Here is a 23,096-nt window from a genome sequence, read left to right as displayed (position 1 = left end):
CGCCAGGCACCGCGCTCGGCCAGACAGAAACCAGCCCGCGCGCTGCTGCGCCGAGATACGGCCGTCCCCCGCCATGCCTCCCGCTCCCCGCTGCGGGAAGCGGCCTTGCCGCGCTCAGATAAGACGGGCAGCCCCAGACGGGGTGACCCACGTGTGCCGGGCAGCGGGGCAGGCCCGGGTGCAGGCAGCTCCGGAGCAGGCTGGTTCGCACTGAGCAAACCACAGCACTCACGTCTGCGCCGGCGTTTCGCTGACGGAGGCCCCTAGTTCCTGGAGGGGAATTAACGCAGATGCCGCACGCAGGCGCAGACGCAGCTGAATTCACAGCCGGGAGAGCACGTCGCTTTAGAACCTTTATTCTGGAGAAAGTTAAAGCCTGTAGATACAGCGATAAAATATACAAAAAAATAAAAAATTTTTACAGTATTGAATGTTGCTCAGGACTATGTTGACTGCAGCTGGAGGCAGCTCCGTGCAGAGCACGGCGGCAGGCAGGGCGCACGGCCCCTGTCTCCTCTGAGCACCCACCGAGTTCAAAGGACTCTCCTGTCCCCGTGGGCAGCCTCGGCCCCTTTCCCTGCCCACGCACAGCGGAGGGGGCTGCCTGGACACCAGAGCCCTCGCTCCCTTCCCTCGGCACCAGGCACAGCTCGCTGGACGGAGCCCACCCACCGCACTGCCCCCTCGCCCCCTGCCCGCGCGTACGGTGTGATCCTGACCGGCGCGGCCCAGGCTGTGAGCTTACCCCACGGGTCCTCGCTGCACAGCGAAGCCAGTAACACCCCGCGCTCTGGAGCCGCACAAGACAGGGGCCCGACCTGCTCCACAACAGCCCACAGCGTTGTCACCGGCACAGATGATCTAGCACTTCTCTCCACCCAGAGCGAAATTAAGACGTGTCAGAGACCTGTAAAACCCTGGGCTGTTTCCCAATAAAACACTGCTCTGCTGATGTGACCCACTGCAGTGCCCAGTGAACCAGCCTGGACACAACCTCAGCGCCTGTGGCTCTTGCAACCCTGCCCCAGAGCGCAGGGACTGGCAGAGCGCAGTGTGCAACCCCCCCATGCCGCCCCACTGCTCCCCACCCCGGGCAGCCGAGGCCCCGGTAACACAAGGGGCTTCCAGACGCTGTTCTGGGAGGCAGGCAGCTCCCACACTGCCTCTCCCTCCCCTTTCTTGCTCATCAGTGTCCTGTTCAGGCCGGGGATGGGAACCAAAGCCCAGTGCACGGAAAGGGCCGGAGGGCTCCCCCCATTTAGAGAAATACAGAACCACAACTTTCACTAAGGCCAGCTTCCAAACTTTCCTCGACCCTCAGAGTAAGGAAACTCACAACACCCACACGATCTGTGTCCAGTGTTGGCTGATAGCAGATTCCTCCCCCTACGTATACCCTGCTCCCTTCAACCCTTGCCACCTCCTAGCTTAACGCTGACAGCCAACTTCCAACAAAAATGCCATGCAAAGCCCCTGAGAAGCTGCAAATCCACCAACTGAGACATCACAAGCCACATCAAAGGGAAGAGGGTCAAGCCTGGCCACTCACTGCAGGTCAGGCTGGACCCAGCAGCATCCCCCTCCTCACCAGGGTCTGGCAGGTCTAACTCTGCATAGACAGAAGTGCAATCTTGCCCCTGTCACTAGCCTGATCAAGGGGCCAGCCAGTCAGGATGGCCAACCTGGTTATCCCCAGGTCCCCAAAGGACCAAGAGCGGATCTGAGATACAAATGCTGCATGCTCACAAGCATGCACTGGTGTTGGGACACTTCATTGCCCTTCCCCAGGGCACTCCTTGCACTTGCTGTCCCAGCAGCACGTCCAGCAGGACTTGCTGTCCCAGCAGGAGCCCTGGGGCTGCTGGACCCAGCTGGATCTCTCTGCCTGCAGCAGGAAGCTGGCGGCAAGAACAGAACAACCAAAACTGCCTGCTGGCAGCAAAGCCCAGGCGGAGTCCAGCAGAACCATTACCTTCACAAGACAGGAGCGTCTGGGTCCATCCACCTCTGAGCTGCTTGCTGGTCCACCTGGCCAAAACCAGGGTCAGCAGAAGGTGCAGAGACAACATCACCCTGCTGTCAGCTCTCAGAGGGCTGGTGGGGAGCCTGCAAGCCAGACCCTCCGCCGTTTCAACATGGGTTATCCAATGCACTGTGCTATGACTGGCCAATCCCCTCTCAGCTACCAGGAGGCAAATCCAGATTCGAAAGATCTTCATGGGCTTTTAGACACTGGCAGTCAGGAAAGCAGCTTTCAACAGCAGGCAGCACAACAGGGGCTGCAAAAGCATTTGTAAAAACTGAGGCTGCAATCGGAGGCTGATAGGCACTTGAATGAGCAAAACAATAATAAAAAAGTGTGTTATGGAAGGAAATAGAAAAAGGTTTATCCCCCCTCCCCCCAAAGAGACAAATGGCACCACCATGGAGAGGTGGTTGTTCACTTGGGTCAAACAAGGAAATTGGTGGCAAGGACCACAGCCCCCAGCTCCTCCCAAGGAAAGGCCCAGAGCAAACATGACCTAGCAGGGCGAGACTGGGGGAGCTATTCGGAGCCAGGAAGCCTGAGTCCTGGGAGGGCCCCGAGAGCACTGGTGGAGCACATCACATTGGTGAAGAAGCACACTCTGGGGTCAGCTCCATGTCGAAGGTCAGCGACTCTGCAGGGAGACACAGCGAGAGGTTACAGGGCCTGTGTGCCCGGAGCAACCCTGAGGGGCTGAGTCTTGACCCCTAGAGCTCTGCCTACAGCCAGGCTCTCCCCTCTCAGGCGCTGCAGCCCACCGGACCCACCAAACTGGCCTCCTGCGTTGGCCTCTGCTCCCTCGCTGTTATTGCCAAACTGCATGAGCGAGTCCAGGGTGCGTGGGGACATGGGCAGGTCGATGGTGTTGCTGAAGGAGGTGCTATTAGAGGGAGGGAAGGGAATACAGAAACCACGTGAGTCAGATCCCGGCTGGAGCAGTGACCGGAGCTCTCCAACACCACTACCACCCCACCAGCCTCAGGGCACAAGATAGCCCAGGTCCCAAGAGCGGGGCTCTCCAAAACACAAGGAAAAAGCCAAGGAGGGAGGAACACCCGTGGTTAGGGCTGGAGCCTGGCTCAGACTCCCCTTGTGGCCTCCTTCTACGCAGGCTGCGAGCCTCATGGCGCAGGGGCAGAACAGTCCAAGCTGAGGGGGTCCCAGCCACCATGTGCAACCAAGCAGTGGCAGGAAAGAAACCCCCTCGAGCAGGGCTGCACACACAAACGCTCCCCCGGGCAGCAGCCCTGTGCTTACAGATAACCCTCCCAGGAACACTCACGGGGTGACACAGATGAACTTGGTCTTCAGGTATGGAGCAGCACCTGCAGAGGAAGAGCAGACTCGTCACCAGCTGTCAAAGGAGGAAACCAGCTCTCTTCCCCCTCTCTGGAAGGGCACAGCTCTGCAAACAGCACACACCCACACAGCGGCTGCTGAGCCCTCATGCGCTGCTGCAACCCTGCATGGGCTGCACCGAGGAACGTGCTCCCAGGCATAGTCCCATGCTGCAGCTGGGCCCTCCCATGACCTACAGCAGGATCCCCCAGCTAGCGACGGCTCTTCCACCTCAGAGCTGTCACTGAAGCGACCCCATGCGACTCGCCAGCTCGCACACGAGAGCGGCGCCAGAACACAGAAAGTCAACGACTACCTGAGTCTGTAGCTTCAGAGTGTTCCTGGCTCTCAGGGCGACAGTACTTCCCAAACGCTTCCTCCTTCGGGATATCCGGGTACAGATACACCAGTGGGGACACCAGGATGTTGGTAGCATCCATGATTTTGTAGCCCATGATGATCTCCGCAAATGACATGCTGTTTAGCTGCTGCTTGGTGTAAGGCTCCACGGACTGGATCTGGGTCTTCCCTGTACAAGGAGACTTTTGACACAGGGCAAGACAAGACACCTGCATTCCTCAAGCAAAGGCAAGGGCCTTCCTCAAACACCCCAGGAGCAGCAGGGACAAGACAGACCGGCCTGGGATCGTGCTCAGCACAGCAGAGCTGCTGCATGCACTTGAGCTGCAGCACGTTGGCATCAACAGGCCACAGAGACCTGTCAGGCAGTTTCAGCAGCCTGGAAAACTGCACCATGATGACAACACATGGGCAGGGGCACCCTGCATGCGGAGACCAACAAGGGGCACCCAGGCTAGTGCTCAAAGACTTAACCTAGGGAAAGGGCCTGTCAGGACAAGGATAAAGGACAAATATCATCGGTGATGATGCCACAATCCAAACCTTGTTCGGAGCCAGGAACACTGGCTGAGCAAAGCACCACACCCAGGGCAGCAAGGGAAAGAGGAGCAAACGTACCACTGATATCCTTCTCCACCCAGGTGAAGGTGATGCCACCTTCCTTGCTGCTCTCGCTGAACCGTAGCAGGAAGGTTCCTGGTGGCTTGGTGCTCAGGATGGCTCGCTCCCGCTCCTTGCTGATGAACCCCATGATGTACCTGGATGGCAGGGAAAAGAGCATGCCAGGGTGAGGGCACACTGGGGCAGCTATTCTAGGGCATGAGTCCTGCCAGTTCTCTGCACTGCACAGCTTCAGGCAGCCGTAGGGCCTGGCCTCACCATCAGCAGAGCTTTCAGACATTCTCAGGTGCCAGGAAGGGTTTTTGCTCTGAACCAACCAACAGGGCCAGGGCCAAAGAGGCATCCCAGGAGAGCCCACTGCTTGTACCTGGAACAAGCCACCCCCACCTCCCTCGGGACAGGGTTCCCAGACTGACACTGGGTGAGGCTCACCCTTCATTCCACAGTGCCAGGATGTATTTCTTCACCAAGTCAATGATGTTGTCCAGCCAGACCCAGAAGGAGAAGCCTTTGCCAGCCATGTTCTCCTGAGGAAGAGTACAGAGAGGCTGTGAATGCGGCTTGGACAGCGGACAGCCAAGGAAAGACACTCAGGAGGAAAGGGGAATTATACCTTGCAGAACTTGGCCCAGGTGATTTGACAGCCGGAGTAATTCACACCTGGCCCTGGCAGAGAAAAACAGGAGCATCAACATTTGGATAGAGTTGTTCTTCCAAAGACACCTTTTCCACGCAGCAACTCAAGTCTGCAGTGTTTCAGGGAAAACCAAACAATTAAGAAGTAAAGCTCCCTTCCCAAACCATGCAATCTTACTACTGTATTGCATTTACAAATGGTTCTCGTGGAAGCCACCCCTGAGGATGGCTACAGACAGCAGGGATAAGCAGGACACCCAGGACGGTGGTTACCTAGAAGTTTTTCTGCCAGTGTTGTCAGCTGCTCGATGCTGAGACCACGCTTGGTGGTGGAGGAGAACTGCCAACTCAGCACCTCTGCCACCTGGTCCCACGTCCCGATGGGGGGCTTGGTGAAGAAGTTCACGTTCTGCACAAGGAAATACACAGCCCTGAGCAGGGCACCGGACATAGGCGGGGGCCAGATCCCATCCTAGTCCTGCTGCCACTGCTGGGCCACAGCTTCCCCCATCACTTCCTCTCTCTGCCTGCAGCCTGGCTGCTGGGGGCATCCGGCCCCAAAAGCCTGCACCGCATCTCTGCCGCCCACCCCCACAGCACCAGGCCCTACCTTGGGGTTGTTGGTCAGCATGTTGTACCACAGGATGGACGCCCAGGCATTGGGCATCTGGCAGATGTTTGAGATGACCACAACTGGCAGTGAGTGGGTCTGCAAAGACAGGACGTGATCATAGGCTGGGACATCTCACAGGGCCCTGAACTGCCCTGCAGGACAGCAAGCCTCAAACAAGTGCCTCCCACCCCATTCTCTGTGCAATGTGGCCCGTACACAGGAAGGCACAGCCACACGGCAATGGTCCATAGCACCCCTCCGGCTGAGCGCCTCCTCAGCCCTGCAGCCCTCTCCACCATGACCGGCAGCTGGCCATGCTTCCTGCCTCTTCCCTGTAGGCCTTCTCCAGCCAGTCCAGAAGAGCAGACACATGTCCAGCACAGGCCAAGGCCACAGCTCAGCCAGACCCACAAACAGACGCAACTGTTTCATCTCTGAGAGAAAGCAAAGTGTCCTCAGAGATGCTTCCTCTGCACCCAGGCCTGGCTCACTGCAGAGAGGGGCAGCTGACCCACAACTCACCTCCAGGTCAATCTTCAGCCCCTGGTGATAAACCTCTGTCTCAAAGGTGATGAGGTGCAGCTCCTCAGTGACTATCAGTGAGGCCTAGGGTGGAAGAGGACGCAATGAGCACACAGGAGATACCTGCCCTCAGCCTCACCCAGGGGACACGTGGCCATTGGGGCCAGCACTGCTGCTAAGGTCTCTGCTGCTGGTCTGGCAGCTGCCAACACATCAGATGGTGCCTGCGAACACTCTCTCTGAGGGCAATGTCCCCACTTCCCCTTTCTGTGGTTTAGCTGCTTGATGTGGAATGAGACTCAGAGTGGGCAGACAAGAGGAGATTGCTAGGGGTGCTCCAAGCAGAGCTGTCAAGCAAAGAGCCTGGCAGGCTCTCCTAACCAGGGGCCCCTTCCCCGGCGCTGCCCTGGCTCAGCACTTACATCACAGTTGGCTCTTCCTCCATTGCCACATCGCTGCTCCCGCAGTGTCTGCAAAGAGAAGAAACAGGCTAAAGCAACACCTTAGGCACAAGGCCTTAATAAGAACAGCCCTGAGAGCACACTGTACCCACCAGGTGCTTGAACTCTGCTGAGAGGCTGCCGTTGTTCGACTCTTCCATGTTCATCACCTTGGTATTTGTCCCCAGAATGTTAAACTTCCGGGACCTTGAAAGAGCAGACACAGTGTGGCTGACAGAGCGCTCCTCAGAGCTTACTCATGGCAAAAATGTTTGCCAGGGTTATAAAAAGAGACAAGAAGCAGCACTGCACTTACCCCCTAAGGGCTGCAACATCACCAGAGTCCCTGGGAAAGGGGAGAGAGAGAGCACAGAGTCAAGGTGCTAGCCTTCCCACACGGACACAGAGAAGCAGTGAAATGCAGCACCAAAGGAGCTGGTGTGCGGGATTATCTGCACCGCAAGAGTCCCACAGGCCCCAAAGGTCGTGCCCTGCACTTGACACTGAACCCTGGGACCCACTGCCACCCTGCACAGGGTGGCAGATCCTGCTACTCCCCTTCCACTCAGGGTCATGCTCGCCCTTCGTGCAGGAACGGAGACCCGATGGCAGCAGGAACAGCCCAGGGAGCAGCAAGTCCCATCCCAGATACCCCATCCACTTGCCACCAGGATCACAGAACTCACTTGTCAATGCAGACTTTAATTTTCAGCTGATAGTTCAGCTCTGGGAACTTGACCAATAACCTGCAAAGAGCCAGGAGATGTGCAAGTGAGCATGAATATCCTGCACATGCAAACAGCTCCAGTTAAAAACAGAACCTGGCATAAACTGTGGAAGAGACTGGGGCTGGATGAACAGCAATTCTGTGTGCATGCCCAGCCTGGCAGCACCACGGTTCACCCCACATGGTCCACTGGGACACAGTGTTACACAGCTCATCTGGCTTCCCTGAATCAGTCTGCACACAGGACTGTAATATGTCAGCCCCCACACCGTCCCCAGAACAGGGGAGGCGTTAATGCTCTCATGAGTCCCCCTTCAGCAGAGCCTTTCAGCTGTTGACTGCTGCCCACATCATGAAGAGACATCTGCTCTGAATGAGCACCATCTGCACTGCTCTGTTGCCAGATACTTCCACATGCGAAGGGGGCAACTGGGGCACAGTTGGGACACGATGAACATGCTCCAGGGCAGAGCTCGGTGTCAGAGCAGGAGCGGCTCTCTGCAGAGGCTTGCGGGGGACACAGACCTGCTGAGAGGCAGCTGGCCAGGGAAACACTGATGCTTCCTGCCTCCCGCCCCCGCAGCAGGATTTACCAGAACCCGGCTGCCTCCAGGAATGTAACAGATCCCCAGCCAGCAATCACCATGACTGCACTGAGTCACCCGGCTGCACACCAGCAGAGCCAGCTTGCAGGGATTCATTCCCTCCCGGCCTCCCAGCATTCCCCAGACAAGCTGGAGGCGGCATCCACACCAGCGTTTCCTCTGGAGAGAGCTCCTAGTTTCCTCGTTGCACGGCTCCCTCCCCACACCCACAGCATAGACAGACTGCAGGGGCCAGCAACACACCTGACTTTGGTGGTGAACTGCACGCCGGTTTTGATGACCAAGGGCCGGTCAGGGTGCATCGGCATGCAGGGCTGCCTCTCCACAACAAAAGCGCTGCAGGGAGAAAGCGCAAGGGACCACGGTCATATCTCAGACCCCATCACAGCACACTGACTGCCCACCCCTCCCCACACTCCCTGTAACCCAGGAACTGCTGACAGCTCCCTCCCAGCGCTCAGCACCTTTTCATCAGATTCCTGAATAGCTCTACAATCCGCTCCTCCAGCATGGGCCGGTGTTGGACAATGGGGTCACCCTTGTAGGATACTTTCTGCTGCAGCTCTTCCAGCTTCTTGATCTGCTGCCGGGTCTGTAGCTGTGATTCCGCAAGAGAGGTTATCCTAGGGGAGGCAGGAAGGACCCGTGTTAGCTCTGGCTGCCAAGCCACACACCCCTGCATGGTCTCAGACTACCCATCAGAGTCCTTCTCTTCCCTCAGTGGTGCATGAGAGGAGAATTTCTACACCAAACCAGCAGAGAACAGAATGGCCTGTGGCTCCCAACTCAGTGTATTTCTTTAGGCCATGAACTAAAAAAAAAAAATCCGCATGCACCTGAGTTCTGTAGAGAAACACCTGCCAAGGGCTTAGAAACAGCCACGCAGTAACAGGAACTCCTTACAGCAGCCTTGGAAATCCCGCAGGCATAGGGCTAGTAATTCCTGCCATAGTGCCCACTATTCAGGATCAGTGTGACTAGCGGATTACATCTGTGCTTGCGGGCATCGGTGGCCATTTTGCAAGGACATTCCCAGAGGCAAAGAGATCATTTCTATTGCAGGTGTTTGAATGTAGCTTCTCAAGGGACTGATGCAACTGCCAACCAGCTTCCTTACCAGTTCTCCAGCCGGTCAAGGCAGATATTGGGCGGGCCGCCAATGCAGGCGATTTGCTGCCGTCTTTTCCAGTCTGCCAACTCCTCATCTGCAAGCATCTTCTGCACATACTCCATGGCTGACAACAGTCCAGCCAGCTCACTCACAATACCCTATCAAGAAAGAAACCAGGACCCTCAGCACCCTCTGACTTCCTTCAAGATCTACAAGTTTCACAGAAAGAAAGAGGTCACCGAAGGTTGCACTTCAGTGCTCCTCTCAGACACGGCCACGTATGAGCACTAAACCCGTATCTCAGAGAGAGGGCACCTCTGCACCACAGAGGGATCTGGAGGGCTAGTCGCTCATGAGTGCATGCACGCCATACCCTTCGCATTTGGTCCAGCGCCGTGAGCATCTGCTCCAGTTGCTGCATTTTCTGCCGGGTCACTGACTGATTGTTTCCATTCAGATCCTGCATGTCTGCACAGGGAGGAGAGAAAGCTTCAGCCAAGCACATGGACTCCTACCTTCCCAAGGTTCACACAAACAGGAGGCTTCCACAGTCAATTACAAAGAAGCAGGCACCCCAGAAAGCTGTCAATCATTAAGCAGCGCTCTCTCACAGCCTCTGCCACCACAGTCTCCAAGCATCTTGCTGGCTTTAGTACACGCACAGCAAGGATATCACCTCTACATGCCAGTTCTCTATTCACACCCCAAACAAGCAGAGCTCTGTTTCAGCTCCCCTGAAGGCCCTGTCAGTGGCAGAAACAAAAACAAGATTTCTCCAATTGCCATGCAAATGCCCTGAGCCTAAGCTACCTTTTTTGCTTGGAAGGGTGCACTGGGAGGGCTGGAACACACCCTCCAGCACATTTCCTTACAGGAACACACTTTGGTTTGCCAGAAGCTAATGAGCTTCCATTACCTCCTTGGCTTTTCAAAGTCTTGTAGTTGAAATCAAAGTCATCTTGGAGATTCTCCACCACTTTCATCTTCTGCTCCAGATCCTGCAAGGCCAGAGATGTAGATTTGTTCAAAGCACTAAATCATCACGGTGCTCCTGGTAGCACTGGGGAAAGGAGAAGATGCCTAGGGAGCGCACACATACCTGCACCCTCTTCCTCACATCCTGCAGATGCTGCTCCAGCATTTGCTGCTTTTCCGTCACTACAGCTGCTGTCGGATGTGTTGCCTGTCCCCCTTGCTGCAGGGAAGACGAGAAGGACTTAGAACAGGGGCTAGGACCCAGAGATACATCCCTCCCACCCTGAGGAGGTTTTGCAGGAAGAGCCTTCACTCTCTCACTATCAAAAGCCAGTGCAGCTGCTTGCTTGCTTGCAGTATTAGCTACAGGACTGCACACCAATGCACACAGTGCAGGGCACACCCTACTCGAGGGATGACAATCCCCAAGAGACCAGAGGTACAGGAGAGATGGATGCACACCAAAGCAGACAGCCATCCCAGGTAGACAGCACGCAGGGTACATTCTCGCAGAAAGCAGTTGCTGCCTGGACAGCAGGAGGTAAGTTACCAATCACTGCAACTCGATCATCTCCTTCAGCAGAAGAGATCTATCATTACTGAAGGAAGCAGGAAAGAACCACCCCAGGACACCACCTGCCCCCAAGCCACTTACTTGGGCTGCAGTTGCAGCTGTCTGAAGGAGCCGGGACTCTTCCCACAGGCAGCGAGCCACGATGCGGGCTATTTCCATTGGCTTCTCCAGGTATCGGCTCTGTAAAACATCCAAACCCCCAAAGTTAGCAGGTAAAATGCAACTCCTGGGATTTTCAAATCCTTTAAGGTTGCAGTTTGAACTGTGCAGAGGAAGCCATTAGAACGGCACAGGCTCCCCCTGCCAAACCAGTACTTAAAAACAAAATGGGTGCTTCCTGCCCCACCTGCAGAAACTGCTTGATCCGTCGCAGGTTGTGCTGGTACAGTACATTGGACTCCTGCAGGAAGCGGCTGTACTGCTGGTCGATCTCCCCCAGCAGGTTGTGGAACACCAGCGTGGCATGCGACTCCTTGCTGGCAGCGTACGCCCTGCAAGAGGCAGAACACGAGAGTCCTGGGCATCCAGCACAGACTAAAGGAGCAAGGCAGTGCGACAGGCAGTGCTGCAGACACCAGGCAGCTCTGCTCAGACCCTCCATCCCCCACGTGCCACTTAACACCCCAACGGTCTTCCCAACCTACACCAGAACAAGGATCAGAGCAGGCCTGTCCTTCCTTAATTAACATCAATAAACTGAGCTATTACTGCAATCTGCAACCAAGCTTCCCCCACTAGAACTGACTGCTTTCCCTGGGGTGTGCACAGAAGCTTCACCGAGCTCACCCACACATGCAGCCATCAAACCGTTCACACAAGGGCAGGGTGTTAGAGATGTTTTAGGCTCGTGCCTCAACTCTGGCTTTAAGCCAGACAGACAGCACACACAATCTCCTCACCAGTCCCACATGCTCTCTGAAAAGGATCCAAGAACAGGTGCTCCATTTCAGCCTCATTTACAATAGAGGACAGTGTAAGTCAACCCTGGATGTGAACACCTTTGCTTTGGATCTTCCCCTTTTCCAGATCTGAGGTTTGGCACTGCATGCACAGACTTCTGCTCCCTTTCACATCACACTTATAAGTCTCACAGGGAGCCAGAGTAAGGAAGAATAGCTCTGCAAGGCCAAGAGCCTAGAGAGACAGGTACAGCCCCTCCAAACTTCTCTGGCACCCGCTACCATCCCAACCCTTCTGTAGAGCAGAGCTCAAGTGTCCAAAGGAACACAAGACCAGCAATCCACAGTCAATCCTCCCATTGGGAAACAAACACTGGAAAATCCCTGCTTGTCCTAAGCAAAGGACAGCCCCTCCCCTAAAACACAAGGCGAGTGTCCCAAGCAAAGTCTGCATGCCAGAGTTTCGCAAGGCCTTACCAGTCCTGGCTCTCAATCCATGGAGCCAAGAACTGCCGGAGCTCCATGGGAAAGCTGTCACTGTAGAGCTGGTGAAGCTGCTCCAAGTACCGAGTGTCGAGCTGCTGCAGCTGGTTCCACTGCGCCATCCTGGCCGGCTCCGGAAACCTGGTGGGACAAGCACAGGTACCGGTCAGAGCAGCAGCGGCTGCAGGCACCCTGCGAGACCCCACAGAGCTGCGGATGCCGAGCTGCGCATCGCCGGTACAACAGTAGCGGTTGGGAAGGCTCCCTCCCTCGCACCGTGCCTGCTGCTGGTGGGGACTGCTTCCCCGCACGGCGTCACTCCGGGTGCAGAGCCCCAGCACGGCGCCTGCGGCTCAGGCCTCCTGCAGCTCACCTCCCTCAGCGCAGCTGGGATCAGTGACAGGGCTGGTGGCATCGGAGCTGGCTATTAGGGGAGAAGCTCCAAGCCTGCGGGCATGCTGGGACCAGCCGGCATTCCTGGGAGAGCAGCAGAGGCACACGGCTCTGGATTTACCCTTGGCAGGAGTAGACCCAAACCAGAGGGCAGCAAGAGGGTTGTCTTGCTACGCTCCTCACTGCCCAATGCCCAGCTTGCAGCTAGGCCTGATCACATTTGACTCTGATCCACGTGCCTTAACGATCCACAACCGGAAAGGTGCATGGCTTTGCCTCAGCCTCAGGAGATAACAAGTCCACAGCTGCTCAGAGCAATAAAGCAAGTTGGTTTGGAAGACAAGATTCACCTCGTGCCAAGAACCAGGTTTCTGTGTTTATCCCCGTAGCACAGGTCTGATACCCGCTCAGGAGGCTCAGAGGCCCAGGCTCTACGTACTGCAACGCAAGCCACCATTGCCTGCTTGACCGCTTGAGTCACCAAGTCACGAGGAACCCAGCCTGAGCCAGAGGCAAGGCTGGAAATTTTGTGAAGGCAACGCAAGAGTCTCATGTTACAGCGTGTGGGGAGCCACAGATCTCCCCTCCAGGGAGTCCCCCACAGCTCACCGACTGGCAGCAGTGGTGCCAGCTGCCCAAATGCTGCAAAGCGCAAGCCTGTCCCACGGAGCGGCACAGCCACTTGGGAGCCCGTATTGCGAGGTCTGAGGAGAGCGGCAAGAGACTTTGCCTTCTCAGCGCAGGAGGACAGAAGTGGCCTTCACCGCCACGCCAGCCCACAGCTCCCACCTGGCGCAAAGCGGTTCTGCAGGGCTGCGTCACAACTTCTGCTCTCCCTCCGGGGAGGGCCGATGGGGCTCACACACGGCGCAGACCTGGGAAAGAGCCAGGGCTCGCCTGAGACCAAGGCACTCTGCTCCAGAAGAGGTGGCACGAGCAAGGCCCAGAGCAGTGGCACTTCCCACCGAGGGCAGCCCGGGGCCAGGGCTCCGGCCTCGGGAACACCGCCCAGCTAGGTCATTTTGCTGGGCGTGCAACTCCGGGCCCACGATTTCGCAGAGCTCTCAAACATATCTTCACACACATCATGAGAGATGAGCCCAGGCCCAGAGTCTTTGGCGATGCTACTCACACGTTCAGGAGTTGGTTCCCATTCAGCAAAACCCTTCCTGAGCTTGCAGCAAGTCCCAGTTAACTGCACAGGGAGCTCTGGTCCAAAGAGACCTAGGACTGGCACCAAATTCTACCTCCAGGCTCAGCTGCCACAAGATAAGAGCTTCCCCATGACAACAGGAGGTCAGCTTTGAGCTCAAAGTGCAAACGCTGCTGTCGTCACTAACACATGGGCCTACGTTGAGAGAACAAGGAACCACAGACCAAAACCACATCATTAGCAAAGTAGTAAGTGCATGCGTATTATGGGGAGCATGGGGAAAGAACCATCCTAGCTGGGGAGGAAAAAGGCCCTTTTCACACCTGCGGTAATTTTCATCCCCAGGCACTAGCCCACCCGAGCCCCCCGAGCCGCGACACTCCGACCGGCGCAGCCCCATGACACTGGCAGATGTCGGGCTGAGTCATGCTTGGTGAAAGAAGAACTACCGTCTCCTTTTGCAACCTCAACTGCCTATAGAAAATGAACAATAAAGAAACCAGACCAATAAACAAGAGGAGAATCCAGCTACATCGCTCCATCTCAAGAGACTCAACTCGAAATCTAGCTGAACGTGAGCGTGAGAGGCAGTTTCGGGTCCTAGCCCTCCCTCCCCAGCTCCCACCCTTCATCCCTGCCAGGGCCAGCTTTCTGAGAACAGCAGCAGAGAGGTTTCATTCCCAGTTGCCTCAGCTGAGAGGCCGAATAAAGCGAGGATTCTGACTCATTTTCTTTTCACCACACAGAGTGAAATTAATGCAAAACATCTGAGATCACAACAGCAGAGCTCGCGCTGGCAGTGGTAGCTTGTGGCCATTTGCAACAGATTATAGGCAGCGCAGCAGACACAGGATCTAGCTGCCAAGCTGAACTTTATCCTCTCCCATCCCCGTGGAGGATTTCAGCAGCATAAAAACACAAAGGACTTCGGGAGGCCATAAACCTGCAGGGCCGAACCCCAGGCCCAGTAGGACAGAGGTAGCTGAGGCACTTACAGATTGAGACAGAGATCCCGTGACTCAAACAGGTACACAGGCCTCGCTTAGGTTTGTTTGCAGACCCACCTCATGCCCCGTCCTACAGCCTTCATGCGTCTCCTTACACTGCAGGGTCAGGCCGGGCTAAAAATCATTCCATACTCAACTCCTAATGCCATCAAACCTCTTGCACCAGCTGCCAAGCTCCCAGCACTGGGCAGCATTGAGCACAGGGTAGAAAGCTCACGGGCTGGATTTTGAAGTTCAGCTTTCATCTGTTTGGCTTTAGCACCATTTGAGTGCACAAAAGCACATTTCCCAAGCRCCCAGCTTCAGCAAAACTCTTCTGTCTCCTCGAGAAAGGCACCATTTTCCAAAGCTTTTCTACCTTTTCACCAGGGGAAAGAGGAAGGGGTCTTAGACCCCTTAGGTCACTAGAGACACATACAAGACTTTGATCTGGTGCCAATTTCTTCCACACRCATGCCCTCCAGCCAGACTGTGCGAATGCCTGCGTCTGCTCCAGGAGGGCAGGGAAGGAGCTGCAGAGCTTACAGTAAGTGCAGAAGGCGGAGACTGCCAGGAAACAACAGAAACAAGGAAGGAGTAATTTTCGAGTTAGCTACTTCTGTATCAATAGAAATCAAACTAAAACTAATGAGGGGAGAGCAAGCTGTGCTCAGGAAGCAAAGGCATCAAGCCCTACCAAACACCAACAGAAAAAGTCACTTCCCCACAGAAAGATATTTGCTTTTCTGCAAAGGTCATTCCAGCAAGTGACACGTCAGCTTGGGTTTGGAAATGGCTCGGCAGCCCGTGCACGAGCAGGCCAGACGCGAGCAGAGCACCAGCCTGGCAACGCCGCCGGCCTCACGGAGAACAGGCTGCCGCCGAGCAGAGCCAGCGCCAGCCTGCAGAGCCCGGCAAGGACGGGAGTCCCAGGAGCGTCCTGCATTCGGTGTGGAGCTGGTGGGGCTGGAGCAAGCCAGGGCACGGCTCCCTCTCAGGTGCTCCGGTCCCGGGGCAGCAGGGTCCAGGGTGGCTGGAAATAGGTGAGCACCGAACAACTGGACCCCAGGGCCACAGCAGGAACAGCTGCTCCTACGGTCACTGCTTTCTGCAAGGGCCAAACTGGCTTCCATAAGACAAGAGAGGAAGTAACGATGCTGAAGCCTCAAGGGCCGGCAGAGCTTCTTCCCCCGGCACACAGCAGCCTCTGGGAGCTTGCTAATCCCTGGTCCTGGTTGTACAGGCTGCTGCAGATGCTCAGCATCAGACACCGGTGGTCATCCACACAGGACCGACCACAGACATTCAAAAAGTAGAAYTGGAAAATGCAGCTACCGGTAAAACTTTCACCCTTCACAAGTCCCATGTGTGTCTGCRGCAAAGACAACTTCATCTCTCCTGGTCCCTCTTCCTCACCAGTGAGCACGGTGCATGCTAAATACCAACCCAGAAGTGAGCTGTGGCTGTGAAGCATTCCCAAAACACAGCCCCTGGGCAAACGCCTGCCAGGGAGGACAACGCCGTCCTTCTCTAGTCCCCACACTGCTACCGCAGGCAGCCAGAGCGCAGCGCCAGTTTTGAGCCTTGCCTCGAGCGCTGCCCCAGGCCTCCCAGGTACACAGGGCCGTGCATTCRTGTGAGTTTCTAGCAGCAGAAGAGACGCCCGCCAGCACGTTGCCCCAGGCGTGAGCTGCCCACCCACAGCTTCTTTACCAGCCTCCGTGCCACAAATCTCCACTTACTCCAGGAGTCACTGCACAGCACGAAGAGCTGATTTTAACTAGCCGGCTTTGCAAGATCATTCAATGCACAGACTGCCTCAGGTTACTGCCACCAGACACTTTCAGCATCACTCTGTTCTGATGTTTGTTGCACATGGCTCTTTCCCAGCTTTTTAGGATGCTGTTTGTAAGGAGAAAGAAAGGGGAAGTGTCCTGTCATAGACTGAGACACAGGGAAAGGAAAGACACTAGCACTTAACATGGAGTTAAATAGTTTTTCAGAACTTCGTTGCATCATGTAGCCCAAGATGACAGAAGCAACATCCACAGGACATTAGCCTTCAAGAACAATCCTCGGGTGCGATCTTCAGAGAAGACCAGGTGAACAAAACCTGTTTTTAATGGAACAGTAAGTGAAAGGGATGAGAACAGAGAGACCAACTCACACGAGTCTGTAAAGGGACAGACGTTCCCTGAATCTCAGAGTAAAACTTGGCTTTATTCGACAGGGCTTTCGTCACCCCAGGACCTTAGCTTCCTGTATGTGCTGACCACAAGCGCCTTAGCTGCAGTTCACAGCTGCTCACCGGGCATCCCAAATTCCCCATTCTGATGTGGATTCGGTTCTTTGCTGGGGACTGCAGCTGCCAGGCTCAGGTCAACGCTATAGCAGCACGGGGAGCACCCACGGGTGGCTGCTGTGCCCTCACAGCCCTTTTCCCTCGGCACTAAAGGCTATTACTATAGCACGAAGCATGCGGTGCTTCCTAGCTCCAGGCAAGCACTCCAGCTCCTCCACAGGGCACGGATGCATCTCATCCAGTCTGTCTCTACCCTGTTTTCCATGGAAATAAATCCAAGATATATGGGCCAGGCAAGAGCTGAAAAACTACAAGTCACCAGGGTGAGCTCCGCCATCTCATTTCCTGTTGCACCACAGCCAAAGACCCCCAGGACGCACTGACCAAAAGCTTAATCATCCCCTCAGGAAACTGCAGCTGCTCTCCCAGCCCGTCTGCTGCTAGAGAAACCTCCGCAGCTCTTCGCAAGGAGCCGAGAACGGGTGCTGCTGGGCAGCTGCTGCAGTGATCAAAACAGAAAGCAAAGCGGAGACCTGCTTCCTGGAATAGCCAGCCCCAGGGCAGCCCGAACATCAGCCCTGGACTCATTCTAGGACACCGCCRCATACTGCGCAAAGCGGCTCACAGATGGACTTTCCCTACTGGGCGTCAGCAAACAAACCAGATTTCACTTAATTGAGACCTTGACCCCAGCAGACCTTCCATAAAGAAGGTCAGAGCCTGGGTATTTCTGAGCAATATCTGAGCCCGAATCTGCAGAGCACAGAAAGGCCAAAAGCAAAAAGTTCCCATGCTACAGTGCGACAGCGGCATTTGAACTAGAATTAGCCACTTCTCACTTCCACAAATAGCTACTGGACAAGCCACCGAGCAAATCCGGGCTTCTGTTCAAGCGCAAGATCCTCCAAGGTTTCCACACCACAGCGCATGCTCGCTGGCTCCAGGAAACGGTCTCCCCGTCACAGGCCCCCGAGAAGCATTCTCTGTCGCACCAATCCCTGAAAAACAGAACTCGCACGCACCGAGACGGGCTGCTCCGCCTCATCCCACTGTAAACAGCTCTTCACAAGGCCGGCGGCTGAGGAAGTAAAGGAAGTCACGGCAGCCCACATGCACGAGTACACAGTCGCGCACGCACAGCAGCTCTGCCCTGCTCAGCAGCAGCCTGCAGGGCCAGCAGCCGCCAGCGAGCCGTGACCCATCCCCGCAGCAAGGCGAGCCGTCTGTCAGCCGTCCCCGCGCCCCGCGGGCTCGGTTTCRCTCAGCTCTCACTTCCCACCTCAGCACGTCTCCGAGCGCAAGCAGCAGATCGCGCAGAGTTTTTACAGCTCCCAGCTCACCAGGAGCCTGACCTGGCAAAACTTGCACATGCTGCTGCAAGAAGACAGGGCCAAGAAGAACAGCCTCAAGAGGTGCTTTGCTAAAACATGGGCTCGAGCCAACCGCGACAGCTCTGCTGCACTGGGCAACGCGAGCTCACGCAGCCCCAGGGAAGGTGCAGTATGACAGAGGYCAACCCACCGTCGAGTGAAAAGGCAGAGGAACGGCCGGGAGTGCTAAACCAGCCAGGAGGCAACTCAAAGCCCTTCTCTCTCCTGAAGGGCTGGAGAGGAGAAGCTTCTTCCTTTAGTACAGGATCTAGCTCCAGCTCCTCCYAGCATCAGCAGAAAGTAGCCAGCAGGCCTGAAGCACCAACTGCCCTGGAGGAAAAGGGCCCCTTTGACACCCGTTACTGCCAAAGTCACCAGCATTGTGAAAGCTTCCCTCTAGTTATCCCCAAAACGTCGAGCGGGATCCTCTCGCTAGCCCAGCAGTGCCACCAAGAAGCCTCCCTTTCCTAGGTTTAAAGATCTGAGGGTTGAGCCTTTCCGATTCCACGTGGCTTGTCTGTCTCTGTGGTTAGCCTCTCCTTTCATCTCTGGAACAGAGCCAAAGAACAACTGATGCTACCAGGGCCGAGTATGGCATGATGCAAGCGCTGAGGTAAACAAGCTATCCAGAGCTCAAAATGAAGTTGCTAAAAGTAGCCTGAGAGCTAAAGTTCATCTTTCTTTAGCTCCACTGCAAGGATAGACCATGAGAGCCAGGACTGAAACCCAACARCTCCTGCTCTGAGGTGTGTACTACCACCAGCAGCTTGGGAGAGCTACTGCATGCTTGAATAGTCTTACTCTAAGCTCCTTTCACTCCATCAAGGATCGCTTGTCCTGCGAATAAATCCCAAGACTGCCCCGATGGACTTGCTTGTTTCTGGAACATGCCTGAGAACACATCTTACCTGCAGTCCAACTTTCAGGGGCTTCACAACAAGCTTCACAAGCAGCAATTATTTCCAGAGGCAGCATGTACAGAGGGGAGTCACTGCAGGGGCCCCTCAAAAATACTGCAGCACTTCTCACCCTCTGCCACGCTAGCCAAGCGGAATGAAGTTTAGTTACCAACAGTTTTGCACAGTTCATATTAACAGACTTATCACCCGCAAGAGCGTCATGGACTCTTGACACAGACACCATCAACAATGCTTCAGAGGAACYTCATCTTTCAAAAGAGCAGCACTGTGTGACTGCAATAAAACAAGGAATCTCACTGCCACAAGTTCTACACAACCATCAGCAGGCTCATGAAGAACTGCTCTTCTAGAATAAGAAAGCTAATTACTCCAGCAAACACAAGAGCAAATTTCAAAAAGACTGTTCATTAAGAGAACTCGGCTCTGCTCCTCTGGAGCATTTCAAAGCCAGCCCTGGAGGTAGAAAAATGAAGTAGTGATGCAGAGATGTGAGAACAGGGTGACACTGTAGGGCAGAGGGACGCTTCGGGTGATCTTGCAGCCACAGTGCAGCGTTCTTTGGATAAATCTACATGCCACAACTGGCCATTCCTAATTTCGGCTCAGGAGCTCTGCAGCATCCAACTCCCATTGCAGCAGCTGCTGGTAACGCTGTCGCCACCATCGCCAAAGCAGACGATGCCTTYCTGCCTTGGCTGGCAGCGACCGGGCCCCAACTACACACTCCTCCCATCTTCTACTGCCTTGGCTCCAGCAACTCTGACGTATCCATGGGAAACRGCAGAAGGGACTTCACTGGGGACTAAACCTGACAGCAATCAAAGATTCAAGATGGAAACGGGGGTCAAGTGCTCTGACAYGCACACGTGCAGGGCCCTTCCTGAGAGCTGGCCTAGGACAACACAACCTCCCCTCTGGGCAAAGGGCCCCGTGACCTGCCTCTGCTCCGAGTGCACAGCACCTGCCTTTGGTCATGCCCTCTCTCGCAGGGGCACAGCAACACACAGACCAAATACGGAACAAGAGCTGGGTGCACACACACCTCTTCCTAGGGAAAGCGATGCAGGACAACGTCGTGCTGAGCAATCCAGGAGCAGAGCAGAGGACCCTCAGCGAGCAGGAGAGGTGGGCAGAGCTGACTGTCCCTGCAGAGCACTCGGTCAGCTCAGCCACAYGGTTCAAATATTCACCTGAGATACGCACCTCGACAACACTGCTCTGGACCCTCTCCTTGGCTGCTCTTCACCATTGCATCTTACCTCTTGCAAGAACAGCTATTAAACCAAAACTTGACACAGGCAAAAGAGCCCAAGCAAGATATTTTTGAGCAGTTATAATCAAGGGATGGATAAAATTGCAATCCTGAGTTCACAGCTCTATTAGAAGTGTGAATCAGTTCTTTAAGCTTTGGTCTGATCAGATGCAGCACCCTCCCCATTTAGGCTTTCAGTCTTGATTACAAGTCATTTCAACAGCATGAAAATTTTACCTCAGCATGTGGCACAGGAGCGGCATCACTGAGAAATCCATGAATATCTGTCCCAAATCCTCATTCAGGTGCTCTCAAATTCATGAACCAAGGGCTATTTTGTGGTTAAAAACCCCAGGGTACACACACTTTGTGAAAATTCAGCATCTGGGCTCAATCAAAACAGATCAGACTTCAGCTCCTCTATTTCTGCCCTGCTAGTCCAGACATTTTCCCCTCTGAAAAGCTGATTTAGGCTTTGAACCTTCTGTCAGTTTGACACAGCATAAGGGTACTTATTAACAAACTCATCTCTGCATCTGTACTTGAAGAGTGGGGATTGTAYGTGCAGCACGCAATGAAGTCAGTGTTTCAATGGCTTAGAGTCAGTTTGGTCATCAGCAGCTCATCAGCTTCTAGTAGCTGCCACTGCCCAGCAAGAATTTGCTCTGAACTTACTGGGAGCTGTGGGAAGGAGACAAACCCCACCTGCAACTGTAACGCCAGAGGACAAGGTTAAACACTATCTGGGTAACTTTGATTCCCCTTGAGCAGAGGGGTAACACCCTCATCTGCTGCTGAGGCACCAGTCACAGCCCCTTTTCCTGCAGACCAAACATCCCAAGACAGCCGCAGTTCGAGGCACAGAAACTCGATAGCGGCTCACAACAAAAGCGAAACTRCCCAGCGTCCGCGCAGCCGGCCTGCAGGGCTGCACAACACAAACACGCCTGGCGACAGAAATCGAGACTTCAAACCCACGGGAGGCTCAGGGCACAAGGGGAGTCTCCGGAAAAGACCTCTTTTGCGTGCAGACGGGGCCAGGCTGCGCTCGCCTGTCTCCACCCAGCCGTGTCCTGACCCTGCAGAGAATCCCGCAGGCTGGAGACGCCASCGGAGCAGCCCCCCGGAGCGGTGCCGTGCCTGCCCCGCCGAGGCCCCGCACCCCACGCAGCTCCTGGGTGCTCTGGCCCTTGGCGGCAGCGGGAGCCGTGCCCACCTGTCCCGGCGCCGCTCGGCAGAGCTCAGCCCCGAAGAGACGCAGGCCTTGCTGTCGCCCAGCGAGCAGACAGCGCCGGGGACCCAGCTCCAAGCCGGCACCAGGCCCTGGCACCCAGGGGCCCTGGCAGCCCGCACCAAGCCCGCACCCTGGCGGCCCCCCCAGCAGCCCTGGCACTACTCGCCCGGGGGACAGGCAGCACCAGGCCTTGGCATTTGGGGGCCCCGGCCCCCCGCGGCCCTGGCACCCGGAGGTCCGCCAGCACCGACCCAGCGCCCTCAGGCCCCGGCAGCCTGGGGACAACCAGCACCCGAGGGGCACCCAGGCGCCACCGGGCACCCATGGGCCCCCCCCACCTTGGGCCCCCAGCACCCCCGGGCCCCCTCGGGACCAGAGGGAGGCGGAGCCAGGGCCCCCGGCCCCCCCCAGCACCCCCAGGCCCCCCCCCACGGGGCGACCCCGCGCTCACCCGCGGTCCCGGGGGCGGCGGCGGCTGCCGGTGCCGGCGACCAGCAGGGTCCGGACCCTGCCCGAGTGACGAGAAACCTGCTGCCCGGCCGGCCCCGCCCCCGTGCGCGTCACGCTGGAGCCGGCCAATGGCGGCGCCGCTGCCCCCCTGGCTCGCGAGGGACGGGCCCTCGCGGCCAATCAGCGCGGCCGGCCCCGCGGCCCGTCACCGCTCGCGGCGGCGCGGCGGCAGAGGGGGCCGGGTGGGGGGGGGGCGGGCGGCCCGTGCAGGCTGTTCCCGGACGGCGCCGCCCTCCCGCCGCAGGGCGGCGCTGGGGAGAGGAGGTGGCGCGGCCGCGGCGCGGCGGGAGGGGCGGTGACTGCCTGGAAGGGCCGTGCGGGAAACCCAGCCGAGTTCCGGGCAGCGCCGTGACGTCAGCGCACGGCCGTGGCTGCCGCGGCCGCCGCCTCTTAAAGGGGCAGGAGACGCCCTAGCCGGGCTCCGCGCTGGGTGCAGCCCGCAGCCCTGCACAGAGCCCCGGGGCCCGGAACCGATCCTGCCCGGGGCTCAGCACCAGCCCTGCCCGGGGCCCAGCACCGATCCTGCCCGGGGCTCAGCACCAGCCCTGCACGGAGCCCCGGGGCCCGGCAGCAGCCCTGCCCGGAGCCGAGCACCGATCCTGCCCGGAGCCGAGCAGGGCAGTCCCGGCACCGCCGGCCGTGGGGCGAGAGCGGCCTCCCCGCCACGCAGGAGCCCCCCGCCCCGCCAGCCCCCGATGCAACACGCTGCACGCTTGTCCTTTTAGAAAAGAGACTTTATTAGTTGGGCTGCTCACCAGGATGCAGTCGTAGAAAACGGTTAAAGCTTTGTCGAAGCCCCCGCCGCCCCACAGCCACGCGCCTGCCTGGCGCTCGGCCCTGGGCGCCCTCGGCCCCCGCGGCCTCGCGCCCTCGGCATCGCCCGCTCCAGGCTCCGCTCCTGCGTAAGAAAAAATACGTGGGTAAAAAACGACAGACAGGCGGGCCCTGGGCAACAGCGGGCACGAGGCCGCCCGCGCCAGGCTCGCCACCAGCCTGCCCGGCGTGAGCTCCCTCCCGGGYGCGCGGCTCGGCCCGGCCGGGAAGGG

At 56.8% G+C, this 23,096-nt stretch overlaps 1 protein-coding gene across 4 annotated transcripts; it reads right to left on the bottom strand.

The window, feature by feature from the left end:
• Positions 1 to 340: 340 nt before the first annotated feature.
• On the bottom strand, positions 341 to 22,097 carry STAT3 (signal transducer and activator of transcription 3). 4 transcript variants are annotated; one of them, XM_026071216.1, is made up of 24 exons: positions 21,992 to 22,097; positions 11,925 to 12,071; positions 10,895 to 11,039; positions 10,630 to 10,728; positions 10,099 to 10,194; positions 9,916 to 9,997; positions 9,373 to 9,467; positions 9,006 to 9,157; positions 8,353 to 8,511; positions 8,132 to 8,224; positions 7,243 to 7,302; positions 6,873 to 6,902; positions 6,670 to 6,763; positions 6,539 to 6,586; positions 6,117 to 6,200; positions 5,592 to 5,690; positions 5,255 to 5,390; positions 4,959 to 5,011; positions 4,778 to 4,872; positions 4,343 to 4,482; positions 3,678 to 3,893; positions 3,309 to 3,351; positions 2,794 to 2,906; positions 341 to 2,660 (listed from the first exon to the last, which is right to left on the bottom strand). In XM_026071216.1, exons 2-24 carry the CDS (start codon positions 12,050 to 12,052, stop codon positions 2,605 to 2,607), a joined length of 2,316 nt encoding a protein of 771 aa, XP_025927001.1. In that variant the 5' UTR covers positions 12,053 to 12,071; positions 21,992 to 22,097; the 3' UTR covers positions 341 to 2,604. The 4 variants fall into 4 exon arrangements, with proteins under 4 accessions (XP_025927001.1, XP_025927003.1, XP_025927002.1 ...); XM_026071218.1 differs by having other exon boundaries at positions 3,681 to 3,893; XM_026071217.1 differs by lacking the exon at positions 21,992 to 22,097 and adding an exon at positions 16,205 to 16,289.
• Positions 22,098 to 23,096: the final 999 nt, after the last annotated feature.

The sequence above is a fragment of the Apteryx rowi genome, unplaced genomic scaffold (assembly GCF_003343035.1).
Source record: "Apteryx rowi isolate R43461 unplaced genomic scaffold, aptRow1 scaffold_323, whole genome shotgun sequence".
In the NCBI taxonomy this organism is placed as follows: Eukaryota; Metazoa; Chordata; class Aves; order Apterygiformes; family Apterygidae; genus Apteryx; species Apteryx rowi.
Note: the sequence above shows the minus strand (reverse complement) of the source record. Positions and strands in the feature narration are given on the sequence as shown.